We start from the raw sequence: 15,906 nt of genomic DNA, 5'->3' as shown, positions 1-15,906 counted from the left end.
ATGTGCATACATTTTATGAGTTGAAAGACTTGGGTGTATAGATTGAGGGACTTCCTGTGTCCCAGAAGAGCGCCACAGCCAGACCTATCTTAGCACATTTTTTGAATTCTAAGAATAAAGGAAAAATTGTTTTCTAGCATCCAGGCAGAGAAAACCAGATACCTACAAGTGAACAACCATCCAGCTAGCCCCAGATTTCTCTTCCGCATCACTTTGTAGTTTCAAAGGGCAAAAGTGGTAGCCCAAGAGTTTGACACCCACCTAAATTCTACCATGTGTCAAGGCAGCAGAGGGTCATTCTCAGCACGTTTTCAACCCCATACTGTTCTTCAGAACATTAAGTGCTATTCCAGCAGGTCGAAACACGAAGCAAGGTTAATACATCCAGAATGGAGAAGAGTAGATATATAGTCTGAGTATCACAAGGGACAAGGGAGACCAGAAGGAGCCATTAAAAAGGGTAAGACTGCTAGCGATGATAAATGTGAAACTCAGTATTTATTACAGTGATAAGCATATATATTTAAAATTCATTCATGAGCTCTTTTTAAGGAATATACTTTAAACTGATCCTTTAAAAATTGTTATTCTATTACAGTTGCCCCAATTCCCCCCCCCCCTTTGCCCTCCTCCACCTAGCCTTCCCCCCTAAAAACGATTTTAACAGACTACACATAGAAGGAGGGCCAGCACTGTGGCAGGTGGATGCAGGCAAAAATAAGGTAATAGGTTCAGTATTAATATCAAGCAAGATATAATATATAAAACAACAAGCAAAAATGACAAAGTGTTTATTTACCTTGAAAAATATTTTAATCCTCAGTTTACTCATGATTATCTATTTAGGACCTGATATCTGTACTAGGCAAGGGTATGCGCTGATTGCTGACAAATAATAATGTAATTGTGATGAACATTTATGCTCAAAACAACATAAAATTAAAGGATGGAAAGCAAACACTGTTGAAATATAGGTACATGATGAAATTGTCAGAGACAATGGAAAAAACTTAATAAACCTTTCAGTCTTTGATAGGTTAATAAAAATACAAAGCATGTGATAATATAATTGGTTAGTTTGATTATACCGCTTATGCATAAGTAGTCTGATACTTTTACAGTTTACCACCGGAGACTCCATCTGCTTTCTCAGCCGCCATGGAACTTTTACAAAAATTGATTGTACATTAAGTCACAAAGAAAATCTCAGTAAAGTCTAACAGCAGACACCGTACATGCTAAATTCTCAAAACCATTCAGTAAAACCAGAAGGAACAAAACTATAAAACAAATTTAAAAGTACTCTCTGAAATAAATCCTTGGCTTAGGGAGTAACTCAAAACCTCAATCACAGCATGCTTAGAAATGAACTTGGTTTTGTGAAAGAAGGCAGGAGAGCCCAGAAAGGTTGGGTCTTTCAACCCAGGGCCCCAGTGCAACAAGCCCTGTGTTTCCAGTTGCTGAGTGACTGTGCCGGGCAGGGGAGGGGGAAGACTGGCAAACGCGTAAGAGGCAGGGGCGCCCCCATCAAGAAGAGAAAGAGCACTGGTGTTAGAATCCTGTGTCTCTCCCTCTTGTTGGCCACTGTGGGTGTCTCTGCTTCTCCCCATTTCTGGGTCTCAGCCCGCTTATTCAAAACTGAGAGTGTTGACCCATTGAAATGGCTAAGATCAAGAAGTCAACAAACAAGTGCTGGTAAGGATGTGGAAAAAAGGGAACCCTTGTGCACTGTTGATGGGAATGCAGACTGGTGCAGCCAGTGTGGAAAATATATGGAGTTGTCTTAAAAAGTTACAGATGGATCTGCCTTATGACTCAGCAATTCCAATATGTCTTCTGGACATAGATTCGAAGAAACCTGAAACACTAATTCAAAAGAGTGCCTGCACCCCTGTGTTGATGGAAGCGATATTTACAATAGCAAAGATATGGAAGCAGCCCAAGTGCCCATCAGTGGACGAGCGGATAAAAATGCTGTGGTGCACATATGCCATGGAATATTACTCAGCCATAAAAATGAATGAAATCTTACCATTTGTGATAGCATGGATGGACCTATTATTATTCTCAGTGAAATAAATCAGCCAGAGAAAGACAAATATCATATGATTTCTCTTATATGTGGAATCGAAAGAACAAAATAAATAAAATTGAAAGATTTAGATGCAGAGAGCAAACTAGTGAACGCCAGAGGTCAGCAGTGTTGGGGGGTTGGGTAAAAGGGGTAAAGTGATTAAGAAGTACAAATTAAGCCCTGGCTGGCATAGCTCAGTGAATTGAGCATGGGCTGCAAACCAAAGCATCGCAGGTTCAATTCCCAGTCAGGGCACATGCCTGGGTTGCAGGCCACGGCCCCCAGCAACCGCACACTGATGTTTCTCTCTCTTTCTCTTTCTCCCTCCCTTCCTTCCCTCTCTAAAAATAAATAAATAAAATCTAAAAAAAAAGAAGTACAAATTAGTTACAAACTAGTCAATAGGAATGTAAATAAAGCACAGGGAACATAGTCAATAATATCATGATAACTGTATGGTGCCAGGCGGGGTACTGGAAATACTGAGGGGACCACTATGTGAAGTGTATGGTTGTTGAACCACGGAGCCGTACACCTGAAACCAATACAAAATAAAATTGAAAGAAAAAACCACAAAGGGTGTTGATCTGTTTCAGTGGCTCTCAACCCTCCCCGGGCATCACAGTCACCTGGGAAGTTTTTAAATAATACTGACGCCCGGCCTCTGAGCCCAGAGGTTCTAATTCAGTTGGTTTGGAGTGGAACCAAGTCATTAATATGTTTAAAAATCTCCCCAGATGATGCCAACCAGCAGCCAGGGTCAAGAACCCAGAGCTAGGTGAGTTTGCAGGTTCCTCCGGTTCTGCAGTTCAGCAGTGCCAGTTGGAGACCTGCTGCCTTCGCCTGTGGAAGGAAGTTTCAGGGGGCGAAAGCCTGAGGAACAGGGATGCCAAAGCATCTAATCAGAGTGTGCATTATCTCAAATGGCGCAGGAACTGTCAGTGCCGGTGAATATTTGCACCCAACGTGATTTAGACCCGGGGCAGATATTGTACTCCAAGCCCATTGTAAACACAATGGGCCATTTATTCACCGAACGGTAACCACGGAATTACCTACAGGGCAAACATATGAGGTTGTTCAAGCAACAATTAATTGTGGACCTGGAACTAATGGGACAATAATGGTAAAGTGTCACCCAGAGTGTGATTCAGAAATCATATCAGAAAACCAGCATTTTCCAAATCGCATTAGATGAGCATTTGGAGGGATGGGATGGAACATACACCCTCCCAGGCCCTGAGACAGTTGCTCCCTGAGTTTTCTAGGAGCTCCTTCTCACACTCGTAATCGTCGGAGGCTTGAAGTATTGTTTTAATATCTGGAGGAGAATTGCGAACACTAGGTTTTGGGGAGCTGCCGAGAGCATCTCTTCGCTGAGCTCACGACGGGACCTCCATGTCACCTGCGGGCAAGGGCGAGGCTGATGTTTGGGTGGCAGGATCCTCCTGGTGAACCTCATGGACGCTGTCGCTCCTCTTTTCAGAAAAATGTGTCTCTGCATGCACATACACACCCACACAAGCTTTTTCATCCAGGTTTTGGGGAGCTCGTGGACACCTTGAAGTACACCCCACTAGCCGTGTTCTCTCCAGGCCATGCTGTTGCCTCTGTTAGCGGACCTGCAGACACAGGAGCCCTTCGCTGCTAGACAACTCTGAATGCAAATGTTCCCCGGCATGTCCCGCTGAGCTTTTCCTCTCTGTAGGTTCTGCTGATGGGTCCTTATTGTATCCAGATTTTTTTTAAATAGCCATTCTGTCCTTGACTTTTGCCCATCTTGGGATGATGTCCCTTCTCTGTGAGGATCTTAAAAACTGGTTCCTGGAGTCGTTCTTTTGTTTGAAGTGACAGCAGACAAGCTACTGTGTGTTCAGCTCCACCAGATGGGATCAGTTTAGACTGTGGAGTGGACATGCGAGATCCCGGGGCCCTGGGTGGTGGCTGTCTGCCCTGTGAGCCAGACTGGGACAAGGGACAAGACTCCACTGCCCTGCTCTGCCAGAGTCTTGTGGGGAAGGAGTGCTTCCTTGGGTGACAAGAGCATCTTCATCTGGGCCCTGATGGAGCCAGAGTGTTATTTCCTTGGCTGCCAAAACTGGACTCTCAGAAATGATTAGATCTGGAGCTGCTGCTGGGACAGGCAATTGTTTGAAAAGAAAGCCAGGGTGAGCTTGCTTCACCTGGATCAAAGATTTAAATGAAATGAAAGAAAGAAGGGAGGGAGGGAGGGAGGGAGGGGGAGATGACAGATAGACCAGAAGAAACCATGAAGGTATTCTTTTATAATCTCAGAGTGGGAAATAGGGCATCAAGCCTGAACACATAAAATGTAAAAATGTATCAGTTCAACCACATTTAGAAAAAACTTTCAGATGGCAAAAGACACTGTAAGAAACATAAAAAAAAAATATACAAACTGGAGAGGAGGGGCTAGTAACATATCACACAGGGCGAATTTCCCTAATAGAAAAGATCATTTCTACCAACTGGGAAGAAAAGAATTCAAATTGGGAAACAGTCAAAGAATGTGAACAGTTTCCAGAAAGAACCTTGCTCTCCAACGTGGGAAGAGAGCCTCACCCTCACTCAGAATGAGATAAATGCAAATCAGAACTACGGGATATGGTTCTCCCACCATCACACTGCAAAGATCAAAAAGTTTGGTCGGCACCTTGGGCTCATCGGGCTGAGAGGAAAGGGGCGCAGAGATCAGAGGGAGTGTTTCGGAAGCAGTCACATTTAAGCTTGGCCCTGTAGGACAGATCACTAAAATCCAATTTAGCAACTTATTGGCACTTAAAAAGAAGTGATAATAAAGGGGGCGATTGGACCACTGCGTGTAAATTTAAGGACAGACACACAGAATGGGAAAGCAAACACACCAGGGTATTTACAGCGACTGGAACAGCCTGAGTTTGAATGCTGCATGCGTGGAAGTCTTCATTAAACTTAATAAGAAAAGCGTTGGAATAGCACTCGGAAAAGAAACCAAAGACACGAGAAAGCAGTTCCTAAAATAGCACGCACTACTAGTAATGGCCACATAGAAAAAGATGAAACATTATGCATGACCATTGAATGTGACATGGTTCCAGTTTTTCAGTGATAAATCACTGTAAAATCAGAATCATGTTTTACTTCCTCTGTTGACAAGAATGTGGTGAAATGGCTCTCTAATCATACCTGGCAAGTAGAGTGTAAATTGATACAATCCTTTTTTTTTGAAATAAGTATCAAGTCTTTAAAGTGCATATCCTTTCTCTGGGAAGTTTTGTACCACAGATTTTGTCGTATTGAAATCGCTTGAATTTTAGGGGGGAAAAGGCTGTGCGCAAGGATGCTTGTAGAATAATGGGACAATAATGGCAAATTAGAAACGATCTAGAAGCCCTCGAAGTAGAAATGATTCAGTAAATTATGGTGTGTTTTCCTGTGCTGGAATATTATGCAGCTATGCAGATGTGTACAAGGAGTTTTGAACAGGATGGCTGAATACTTGTAGGATAATGTTAGGTGGGGGAAACAGTTCAACTACATACGTGGGATGGCCTCACGAATCTTTTTGAAAAATTACTGTGCCGGGATGAAGGACCAGAAGGAGACGGACTACAATGTTAATGGTTCTTTGGGGAGGGGTAAATTATTGACCCATTTTTTCCTACTTTCTCCTTACTTTGTATTTTCAAAATCTTTTCTTCCATTATAATGTACTACTTTTACAGTGGAAAGGCTTAAAAATGTCTTTGCCCGTGTGTTCGTGCCCCAGTTAGAACTCAACGTCTCTGCTGTTCCGGAAGGTCCAGGCTCCGAGCGATGAGGTCCACCAGTAAAAGCATCCTCCTCCCTTTTATGTTTTTCAGCTTTCCTTTGCTGCGACCACGCCTGTTCTGGCCGATAAGAAAAAATACCCTTACTTCTTCCGGACGGTCCCGTCGGACAATGCAGTGAACCCAGCCATCCTGAAGCTGCTGAAGCACTACCAGTGGAAGCGAGTGGGCACACTCACCCAAGACGTGCAGAGGTTCTCTGAGGTATGCTTTGCTGCGGGGACGTGCTCTCGCCGACCTGTGCGTTGCTGTCATCTCTGGGCAAGGGCACGATGGCTGGATCAGGGATGCACAGTGTCACTGGGCTTTTAAGCATGCTTTTATTAGCAGTACCAGAGTGGTTTTATCATTGACAAGGCAGAGCTGGAGGCCAGGGAATTTGATCGTGCACGGGACAGGTGGAACCTTCCATCCCAAATAGCTCAGGAGTGACCCCTTCCTCCCATTGCACCTTCAGCTGAATCATGTGGCTTATTCCCTCCCCATCCCTGTAGGTTTGTTGTCCTTGTTACTGATGACACCGTACTGATCCCCCAAAGTCATGGTGGGCTGCCAACAGCACTCCTCCTGTGAGGGGAGTTTTGGGGAGGAGCTGGCTCGGAACAAAGACTCCAGGGTCACCGTCAGTTGGGTGGACTTTTTGTTTGTTTCTTCTAATGGCTTACAAACATACATTATACGTGGTGATTTGTTATTGCTTTCTTGCAAAAAAAGAAAAAGGGAAAAAAGCAATGCCTAAATATACACAGTAAAAAAATAAAAGAGTTGCTAATTGCCCTAAATCCCACATTCTCTCCCAAGTGAGCCCCGCTCTCAGGGCAGTGTTCATCTGCTCAGAACCTTCTCGGTGTGTTTGTTTAAATCCCATGACTTGCTACTGGAGGCTTTGCCTTTTTCACTTTACAACAGATCTTAGAAGTCTTGATCGACCTCATTCTTACTGGTGGACTGTGGTGTTTTATCAGATGGATGGACAATCATTTATTGAGCCAGACACCTGTGGATATTCACAGCTTTTTCATATCACGGCCAACACCATCCCAAAGATGCCAGGCGTGCATCTTTGTAGTACATTTCTAGAAGTGGAACTACGGGATCACTTAAAATAATGAGACAAACTGATTTCCACAGAGGCTGTTCCAGTTTCTAGTCCCAGCGATGCATTTGAAAATTCCCATTTCCCCACACCCGGACAGATATTATCAAACGTTTAAGAAGTTTGCACCCAGTTGAGTGCAAAATAGTCTCTTGTCTTTCTTCCCATTCTCCTTGTAGTTCCTACTTTTCTTTTTCCTTCCACATGTGTTCTTGGTACTCAGAGCCTCCCAACAAGGCAAGGCATTTCAGGTATGCTTAGCTGCCTGAGAGAAAAACACGGAGCCCTGTGGGGAGGAAGTATGTGAGTCAGATGTCCAAGCCAACCTTAGTGGGAAGGATTGGAAGGGACCCGCCCCTGCCAGTAGGGTGTGTGTGTGGCAAGGAAGAGGGGGCAGAGAGGGCTGGGAGTCACCAGCCCTGCACGTACCTTTCTGAGACTCTGCCCGTCTGTCCCATGGGAAGCAGAGACCATTCGATGCGTTGCCCTTGGAGAAGTCACCTCTCTTCTCTGAGCTGCAATTTCCTCCCCTATCCCTGCAGGATTCTTGCCAAAATAAGATGAGTCATGGATTTTAAAGAGCTTTGTAAACTGTAAAGTTCATGTACAGAGAGAGATGTTTTGGGAGGTGTTGAGAAGCAGCAGTGCCCAACCCCCACCGTCTGCGGTCATCCAAGCAAGGCAAGCCTTTCCCAGGCCAGACTGGCCCTGGTTGTCCCCCCTCTCTGTTTCTCAGCCCCTAGGGAGAGGCACAAAGGAAACTTGACCTCCAGTAGGAGTGACTCATTGCCAAACACTAAAGTGGCTTTTGCTGGAAGACTGCCCTCTAAGGCAGTGACAAATGCTCTGGAATGAGTATGGGACCAGTTGATGGGGGGCAGGGTGCAGTGTGGTCCCATTAACACACAACTCTGCAGTGGTTTGGAGGGACCTACTTTTCTCCAGTAAGGGTCTTTGGCTGTCAGAGCCTGAGGGGCTCTTAGAGATACCTTCCCCACCCCCCTCATTGTATAGAAGGGGAAACTGAGACCCAGAGAGGAGATGGGAAAAAGTTCAGGTTTTCAAAGCACCTCGGATGAAAGATTGCTCACAGAAAAGTCAGGACTGAATCCTAGGGTCCAGATTCCCAGTTCAGACTTCCCATTGCTCCTTCTTTCCTTCCATTAACTTCCTGCAGCCACCCGGGGACTGAAGGTGACCTGGGGGATTTGAAAAACCTGATCTAAAGAGGTTACATTTTCAGCCCGACTTCGTTGAGTGCTTTACGGATTCCCCAGCACTCTCACAGCCAGCCACCCTGTTGGGAGCGACAGTGGTTCCCATTTGACAGAGGAGGGAACTGAGGCTCACGGAGGGTGGTTGCTTCTCGCCCCCACGCACATACTGGTTAAGAACCCAGCCGAGGCCGGAAGCCTGACCCTCCGGAGTGCTGGTCAGTGTTTTCTCCATCACACCATCCCCACTGGGGTCCGGTGTGGGCAGCTCGGGGTAGCCCGTCCCCACCCCGGCACAGCTGTGTGAGGGCCCTCAGCTGAGTTGCAGGGCATCTCAGCAGGAAACCTCTTTTCTGAGGACAGGATGTTGCTTGGTGGTATTGCTGGCAGGAACCCCTTTCGATTTAAATCTCTCCGCCCAGCTGACTCCTGTCTGTGCCCAAGGGCTTTGCCATCCCTCTTCCAGTGTCTGGGCTGCGTTGCTGGAGCGCAGACCCTGGAAACCCGCCAGGGGCTAACAGCTTTTCGTGAGTGCAGAGGAAACTGGATTCCTGTTATGAAACTGGTCGATCAGCAGCATCAAGCACTTCTGTTCCGGACTGGTGCGCTGGAAGGAATGTCAAATGAAAGCAATCCCGAAGTTGGAGGGGCTGGGGGTGGGGCCGGGGGGAGGGGACCTTAATCCCAAGGAGCTCATCACTTTGGGACTGAAAGGGGTGGAGAGCTGAGGGCCATCCCACTGTGTGACTCGCTGCTCCTGCCGGCCCAGCTTGGCTGAGATTTACAGCCGTGCACGGTGAGCCAGAGGCTGCACGGGTCCTGGATCAGACGTGCCGATCTCTCGGCCCAGCTTTGCCAAGCAGTGGCCGTGTGACCCACATAGCTCACTTCACCTCGTTGACTCCAATGTATGAGATCCAGAGCTGCTGCTAGGACCAGCATCAGCCGCTGAAAAGGCTGAGCTTGCTTCTGCCCTGCCCTCTCTTGATCAAAGATATAAATGCAGTGAGAAGAAGGACTTGGTACCAGACGGGCTGATCTGTAAGCCCAGGTTTGCCCAGCACTGACCATGTGACACCAGGCAATGCACTTCACCTGAGTGAGATCCAGTTTCCCTTGTGTGAAGTAGGGAGATGTATTCCCACTTCACGGGCACTGGCAGATGAGAGGGCGAGATGAGAACCCTAAACGAAAGACTCACGCACGTTTGCTGCGCATTAAGCGGACTTCCTCTGTGCCGCTCAGTCAGGAGCCAGACTCTAGGAACGCACCTCCACTCTCTCCAAAAGCAGCAACGCTGCCTGGGATGTGCCAAGGCCCTGAGCTTTCGAGGGCCAGAGAGGCACAGACATGGCCTTGGGGTTGGTGGGCGTCAGGCCTCCTCCACAGGGTTGCAACTCTGTCTGCTCATTAGAATCACCCGGGGGATTTTTAAAATGCAAACAAAATTTAAATTTCCTAAGTTGTTTTTTTCCCCTTTTCCCCCACTTTTAACAGCTTTATTGGGATAATTTATGTACGATGCAGTTCATCCCATTGTTAGTGTACAGTTCAGCTGTTTTTAGAAAATTTCTGATGGTAGTGCAGCCATCATCGCGATCCAGTCTTAGAACACTCCTGCAGTTCCGCAGGCTCCCTCCTGCCCCTTTGTAGTCACTCCCGCCCCCAGCCCCAGGCTCATTGGCTGGCTCCTTAGCACAGGTGGCAAACACAAGGCCCGTGGGCCGAACCCAGCCCTCCACCTTGTTTTACCTGGCCTGGTGCCTTGTTTCTACCCAAGCAGCTGTGCCAAGCTCTCACTTAGCTGTTAAGGAGTAGTTACATACACATAGTCCTAAAATTACATTCGGCCCTTTGAAGGCAACCTCAAGGCTGATGTGGCCCCCGGTGAAAATGAGTTTGACACCCCTGCTGTATAGTTTTGCCTTTTCTGAAAATTTCATGTAAATAGACTTACATAAGGTATTTTTGTGTGTGCTTGGCACAATGTTTTTGAGGTTTATCCATGTGCGTGTATCAGAAGTTAGTTTCTTTTTTATTTTAAAGACTTTATTTATTTTTAGAGGGAGGGGAAGGGATAGAGAGAAAAATCGGTGCACGAGAGAAACATCAGTTGGTTGCCTCTCCCACGCCCCCAACCAGGGGACCGAGCCTGCAACCCGGGCATGTGTCCTGACCGGGAATCAAACTGGTGACCTTTTGCTTTGGTGGGATGATGACCACACCACTAAGCCACACCAGTCAGGGCGGAAGCTTGTTTCTTTATACAGCGGAGTGTTCCCCTGTATGAATAGGGTACATTTTTGGATCATCAGGGGAGATTTACCAGTCCTGGCGCCCAGGCCAGCCCCCAGGACAATTCCACTAGATGACCCCAGCATCAGAACCTGTTCAGGCTTTCCTGGTGATGTCAGTGTGCGGCCGTGCGGAAGGACGTGCTTCACAGCGGGCTCGGGGATTCGGGGTGGAAGTGATGCCCTCTTGTGGTAGGAGCCCTGTGCTCACAGTCGCCCAGCATACTTGGTGGCGTGGCTGCCCTCAGCAGGCCTGGTGCCTGTGGAGTGGGATGGAGAAGGCGGGGAATAGACTTGACACAGCGCTGGGACTCTGCCAGGTGGACCACTGGGTGGGGGCGGGTGGTGCAGATTGAGGGCACTGCTGAGAGGGCGATCCGTGGGGTCCAGGATGGAGAGGGGTGGGCCGGCAGGAGGCCTGTGGGCTGGGAGGAAGTGGAGCCCTGGAAGTCTCTTAGAAGCTTGATGATGTGGGGGTGAGGGAGCTGGAAGGATGGGAGGCCGGGGTCGGAGCTGGAGGAGGGAAGAAGGGGTTGAGGGGCCAGGCCCTGCTGTGTGTGAACAGCTAAAGCAGAGTCGGGGTAGGGATCACCAGCATTGGGGGCAAAGAAGTCAGAGGTTGAGCGACATCCACGTGGGCCCTGCAGGCACAGGGTGGAGGCAGGACTTGCGGTGGCGATGAAGGCCGTGAGCAGTGGTGCCTGTGAGGACCAGCAGGTAGTAACAGGGGTGCTTAGGCCCCTCCCCCTCCCTCGTTCCAGGTCCTGTAATCTACTCAGCCATCTTCACCAAGTTACTCTTCTGGTTGCCAATTCCATGGTGCAAGCAGCCAACTCCGTACCCTGGGGCAAATCACTCAGTCTCTCTGGGACTCAGCTGCCCCCGCCGTAAGCTAAGGGAAGTAGGCCGGTTGACTCTGAGATTGCTCCTAGTTTAAAGAATCTGTGATGAGGGCTTAGAGAGGTCATCCGGTCAGTGACCTTGATCCTGCCATTTTCAGGGCTGCGGGCATGAGTACCTTTTGTGCCTCCATTTCTTCATCTTGAAAATGGGGATAATAACAGTACTAACTAACTCTTAGGGTTGTTGTGAAGATTCAATGTGCTCAGAAACTTAATGCGCTAAGAGAAGTGCTTGGCTCATGCAAGGGGTAGCTGTCATGCTTTCCATTGTCTGGAATCTGGTTCCTTAGCCCATGGCTGGCCCTCATTCAGGAAGCCCTCTGTGTGGCTGGCCTTTGCGCCTGCCACAAGTACCACGTCCCTTCCTCCCTGGGCTTGGGGACTCTCTGCCCTGTCACTGGTCTTCAGTGATCTCAGGCCTTCTGGGGCTGACCTTTCCGTCCCAGAGGCCTCCCCCAAGTATAGGGACCCACTGAGGCCCTTGATCTGTTTAAGACGAAAAGGGCACCATCTGCAGAGATGCCCCTTCAAAGCACCTGCCCTTTCAGCCATCCCCAGCCCTGTCTGTCCCTTTGAAGCCTTCCCCACTGGCCAAGTCACCGTCTGCCCCACCAAAGGGGTCTCTGGTTACTTCCTCTACACTTGCCACTTACTATTATTATGGAGCGGTAGCCTGGGGGACACTCCTGCAGTGGAGGGTGGGGGACCTTGTGCTCACATCTCATGCAGGAGCCCTTTTTAGAGTCAGCAGCCTTTCCTACAGCTCTGAGCAGGAATGAGCTCCTCTGTGTGGCCGAAGCGACCCCACACGGTCCCCTGAGGCCTCCCCCTCCGTCTCACCGTCAGGCACTTTCCCCTTTGGTGCAGCCCCACCTCCATGCTGGCTTCTCTCTGACGTGGGAACGTTCTCTCCCACACCTGGCTCAACCCGCCTCCCCAGGCTGGTGTAGGTGCGCCACCTCTGTGCCCCTCTCCCCTCCGGCTCCTCCAGGGACCAGTCCTTACCGAGTGCAGTGTAATACACCATCCGCTTCCCTGTCAGTCACCCCCGCCCAGGGATTGGAGAGCCCTTGTGGACAAGAGACACACTGACCTCCCTGTCCCCTCCCCCTGCATGCTGCTTGGCATGTGTGTGTTCAGTGAGCAATCTCTGTCCATTAGGCCAGATTCTTAGGCGCAAACACAGTGATTTGCCCTCTGTTGCCCTTAGTTCGCTCGTACCTAGGATGGTGCAGTGGGGTGGGAGAGGTGCTGAGAAATCCCAGCCCCTGTGCTGAGTCACCAGGGGCCACTGGGACGAAGGGAGGAGCTGGCCACATCAGCCAGTGACACTCCCACAGAACGCAGTGCACGCCCTGCTGCTGTTTCTTAACTGGGTCTTTTCTGGGTGAGACATCGTTTATTGGTGGGGATTCTTCTGGCGGTCTCAGTGGAAAGTTTGCTGGAGTCGGCAGTGACCAGGGACCTGCCACGTGGTTGCTTCTGGGTAGCGCTGCTGTCGGGCATTGGGTATTGGGCGTGCACACACTGTAGTTTGTATCCGAGTGGTTTCCCTGGGCTTCAGCGTCCTGGAGGTTCATTCTGAGTTGCCAGCCCTTCAGAACCCTCTCTTCCCAGGGCCAGGACACTCCATTCTCTAGGGCAGTGGTTCCCAAAGAAAGTACAGTCCCTGGACCAGCAGCGTCAGTATCTTTGTCACTTGGGAACTTGTTAGAGGGCCCCTTTGAGGCCTCCTCCCCAGGCCTGTGCATCAGACCCTCTGATGCATTGAGAGTCCCGGTACTGCAGGAGAGGGCAGCTGTCGGCCGAGGCCACCATGCTCCTAAGCCCGTTTTAGCTGAGGAAAGGGTCAGGCTCGCTGGAAGGGCTGAGCCACCTCTGGTCCATGTCGCTGGCCCCCCTCCAGGCTGCAGGATCACCTGGACAGCCCACATATGCACAGACCCTCTAACGTGAGGAGGCAGGGCGACTCCCGACTGATGAGATCCCAATCCTAAACATCCTGGCGTCCCATCTGTGCTCCCACTTTTTTTCCCCTGAAGAACTTGCCAATGCTTTCAGGTGACTTAGCTGTCTGCCCCCAGGCAAGGAACTCCTCCCAGGCCTCTCGCCTCCAGCTCTGGGAGATACCTGGCCAGGGCGCCAGCCAGCGGGGACGGCCTTGTATACACCCATCCTGCCCACACCGAGGCTCTGTCTGTGGCAGCCCCTTTGGCCTGTGGGTGGGGGGTCTGGTGTTTCCCAGGGTGGTACGTATATGTGACATGATTTGTATATAGTTTTAATAGTTAGGTATTTATGTGACCATATACTGGGGAAAAAGATCACTAGTCCATCAAAACTGCACGTCATGGATGCTATTGTTTAGGCTGGAGCCCTCATTTTATTTTTATTTACTATTGTAAGATTTTACTTATTGTTAGAGAGGGGGGAGGGAGGGAGAAAGAGAGAGAAACATCAATGTGTGGTTGCCTCTCTCGCACCCCCTTCTGGGGACCTGGCCCACAACCCAGGCATGTGCCCTGCCTGGGAATGGAACCAGTGACTGGTTTGTAGGCCTGTGCTCAATCCACTGAGTCATAGCAGTCAGGGCTGGAGCCCTGATTTTAAAAGTGAGACTGTTTAAAGGAAAATACAAAGCTAGCAAGCACATAGGCAGTATGCTTATGCCGTGAACTGCCTGTAAGGGGGTGTTAGAGACTACAGCTTGGGGGCCACTGGGATGGGGAAGCCAACAGGGCTGCCTGTCTGTTTAACAGGTGGGGGTGAGTGAGGGGAGGAGGGTGGTACTGGCAGTAGGTATTTCCCTGTAGCCCCGGTCCAATGCAGATACTCAAGTGAGAGACTCAAGGTCAAGGTCAAGAATGGGCCCCACAGGCCTTCAGTCTTCTGAGGCCCAGGCTCCATGGGGCAGACTCAAAGGGCACTTCTTCCTTCATGTGAGTACCCCCAGGGAGAGCACAGCTCACCAGCAGGCACCCTGACCGACCCATCCCTTCCGAGCGGGAAGATCCCGCTCGCTGGGGGAGAAGCTCTGCCCATGAGGCTCTGCAGTTCCCAGCGTCCCTGCTGTCCTGGTGGCACACATGGCAGCACATCCAAAGCTTTGTGCAGTGGGGACTGCGGTGGCTAAGCCCTTGAATGAAAAATAGACCTCTGAGCTGGTTGCCTTGTTCTAACCCAGAGCTTCCGCCCCCAGGAGAGAAGGCCCCCTGTGCTCCTCCTCCCTCCACCCCAAACAGGCTAGAGATGGCTGCCCTGTCTGTCCGAAGTGAGGGAGGAAGACCCTAGGCTTGATGGATGCTCCCTCCTTGAGCCTCCATACTGGGTCCTCAGAGCCCAGCACTCTCCCACCACACACATACCAGTTCTCGAGAGAAAGCAGCTATCCCGGACCCTGCTCAGAGCGGACAGGGTTTCTTGGCTGTGGGTCTGTGGTGCCAGCGCCAGGGCTCATGCAGGGCTGGCTGCGTGCCCCTCGCAGCTCCCAGGGCTGTGATATAAGAGAAATGCATGCCCCACCCAGGCTGATGGATCCTGGAACGGGGGTGGGTGAGGGCCCCGAAGGAGATCCTTGTCGGGGGGGGGGGGTCCTGGCCACCCATGGTGACCTCAAAGTCCTTGGCAGGGACACTTCCTCAGGCCTCTTGCATGGCCCCCCAGGCCTGATTCCCAGAGCAGGATGCCAGCCCCAGGAAGCAGCCACTGCACCAGGACCTGAAGTAGGGAATATAATTATGACATCATCTGCCATTTATGGGAAGCCTACTTGTGCAGGTGATGACATTCAGTCACCCAGCATGGTACTGTCTCTGTTTTGTAGAGCAGACTCACTCAGGAAGGACCAAGTCACTTTGCCAAAGCGTCACAGCCAAGAGGTGGCAGGTGTGGGTGTGAGCCCAGGTCTGTGCCTGCCCTTGCAGAGAGGAGGCCACGGGGCCGGGCCAGTATCTCTGCCTACCTCCGCCGAAAGCCCAGCCCCAGAAGCGAGGACCAACTGACCCATATCTGCAGGGGAGCTCCTCATAGTCCTCTGGAATTTTCACCAAGGGATTCTGCATTCAATTTTTATTTTTATTATCTGTCCCAACCTTGAATCTCAGAGGCCTGCACTGTCCCTCCACACCTGCTCCTACCGCACTTCCCAGGATACTTGGCTCACAGGGCATTGCATCTTGTAGTGTGTAGGTCCACAGAGCTATTCTGGTAGATTCTGGCTGCAGTTTCCCCCAAGGCCCATCTGCCAGGCTTGAGTAATGCCAGGCAACATGAGCAAAGGAGCGGAGTTGGAAAGTACTGGGAGCCTTTAAGAACCAGCGACTAGTCTGTTGCGACCGGGTAGCTCAGTGTGCGGGGTGAGAAGTGGGAGAATGGGCTGGAAGGATGGTGGAGCCTCTGCGCTTGGACTGTCCCTTTCAGCATTTGGGAGGTTTCCAAATGGAGGGAGTGGGCAAGATGGCAGCGATCCTGAGGGCAGAGTGGGGCGAGCAGCCCGG

At 50.2% G+C, this 15,906-nt stretch overlaps 1 protein-coding gene across 1 annotated transcript in view; it reads left to right on the top strand.

Annotated features, from left to right (window-relative positions):
• The window catches only part of GABBR2 (gamma-aminobutyric acid type B receptor subunit 2), a 329,379-nt gene that overhangs the window by 123,637 nt on the left and 189,836 nt on the right, over nt 1–15,906 (top strand). The window contains exon 3 of the mRNA XM_045840918.1: nt 5,938–6,108. Coding sequence (XP_045696874.1) covers nt 5,938–6,108 — 171 coding nt within the window. The remainder of the gene's footprint in view (nt 1–5,937; nt 6,109–15,906) is intronic.

This window comes from Phyllostomus hastatus, unplaced genomic scaffold (assembly GCF_019186645.2).
Source record: "Phyllostomus hastatus isolate PE091 unplaced genomic scaffold, TTU_PhHast_1.1 phas_contig_34, whole genome shotgun sequence".
NCBI classification, from domain to species: domain Eukaryota; kingdom Metazoa; phylum Chordata; class Mammalia; order Chiroptera; family Phyllostomidae; genus Phyllostomus; species Phyllostomus hastatus.
Note: the sequence above shows the minus strand (reverse complement) of the source record. Positions and strands in the feature narration are given on the sequence as shown.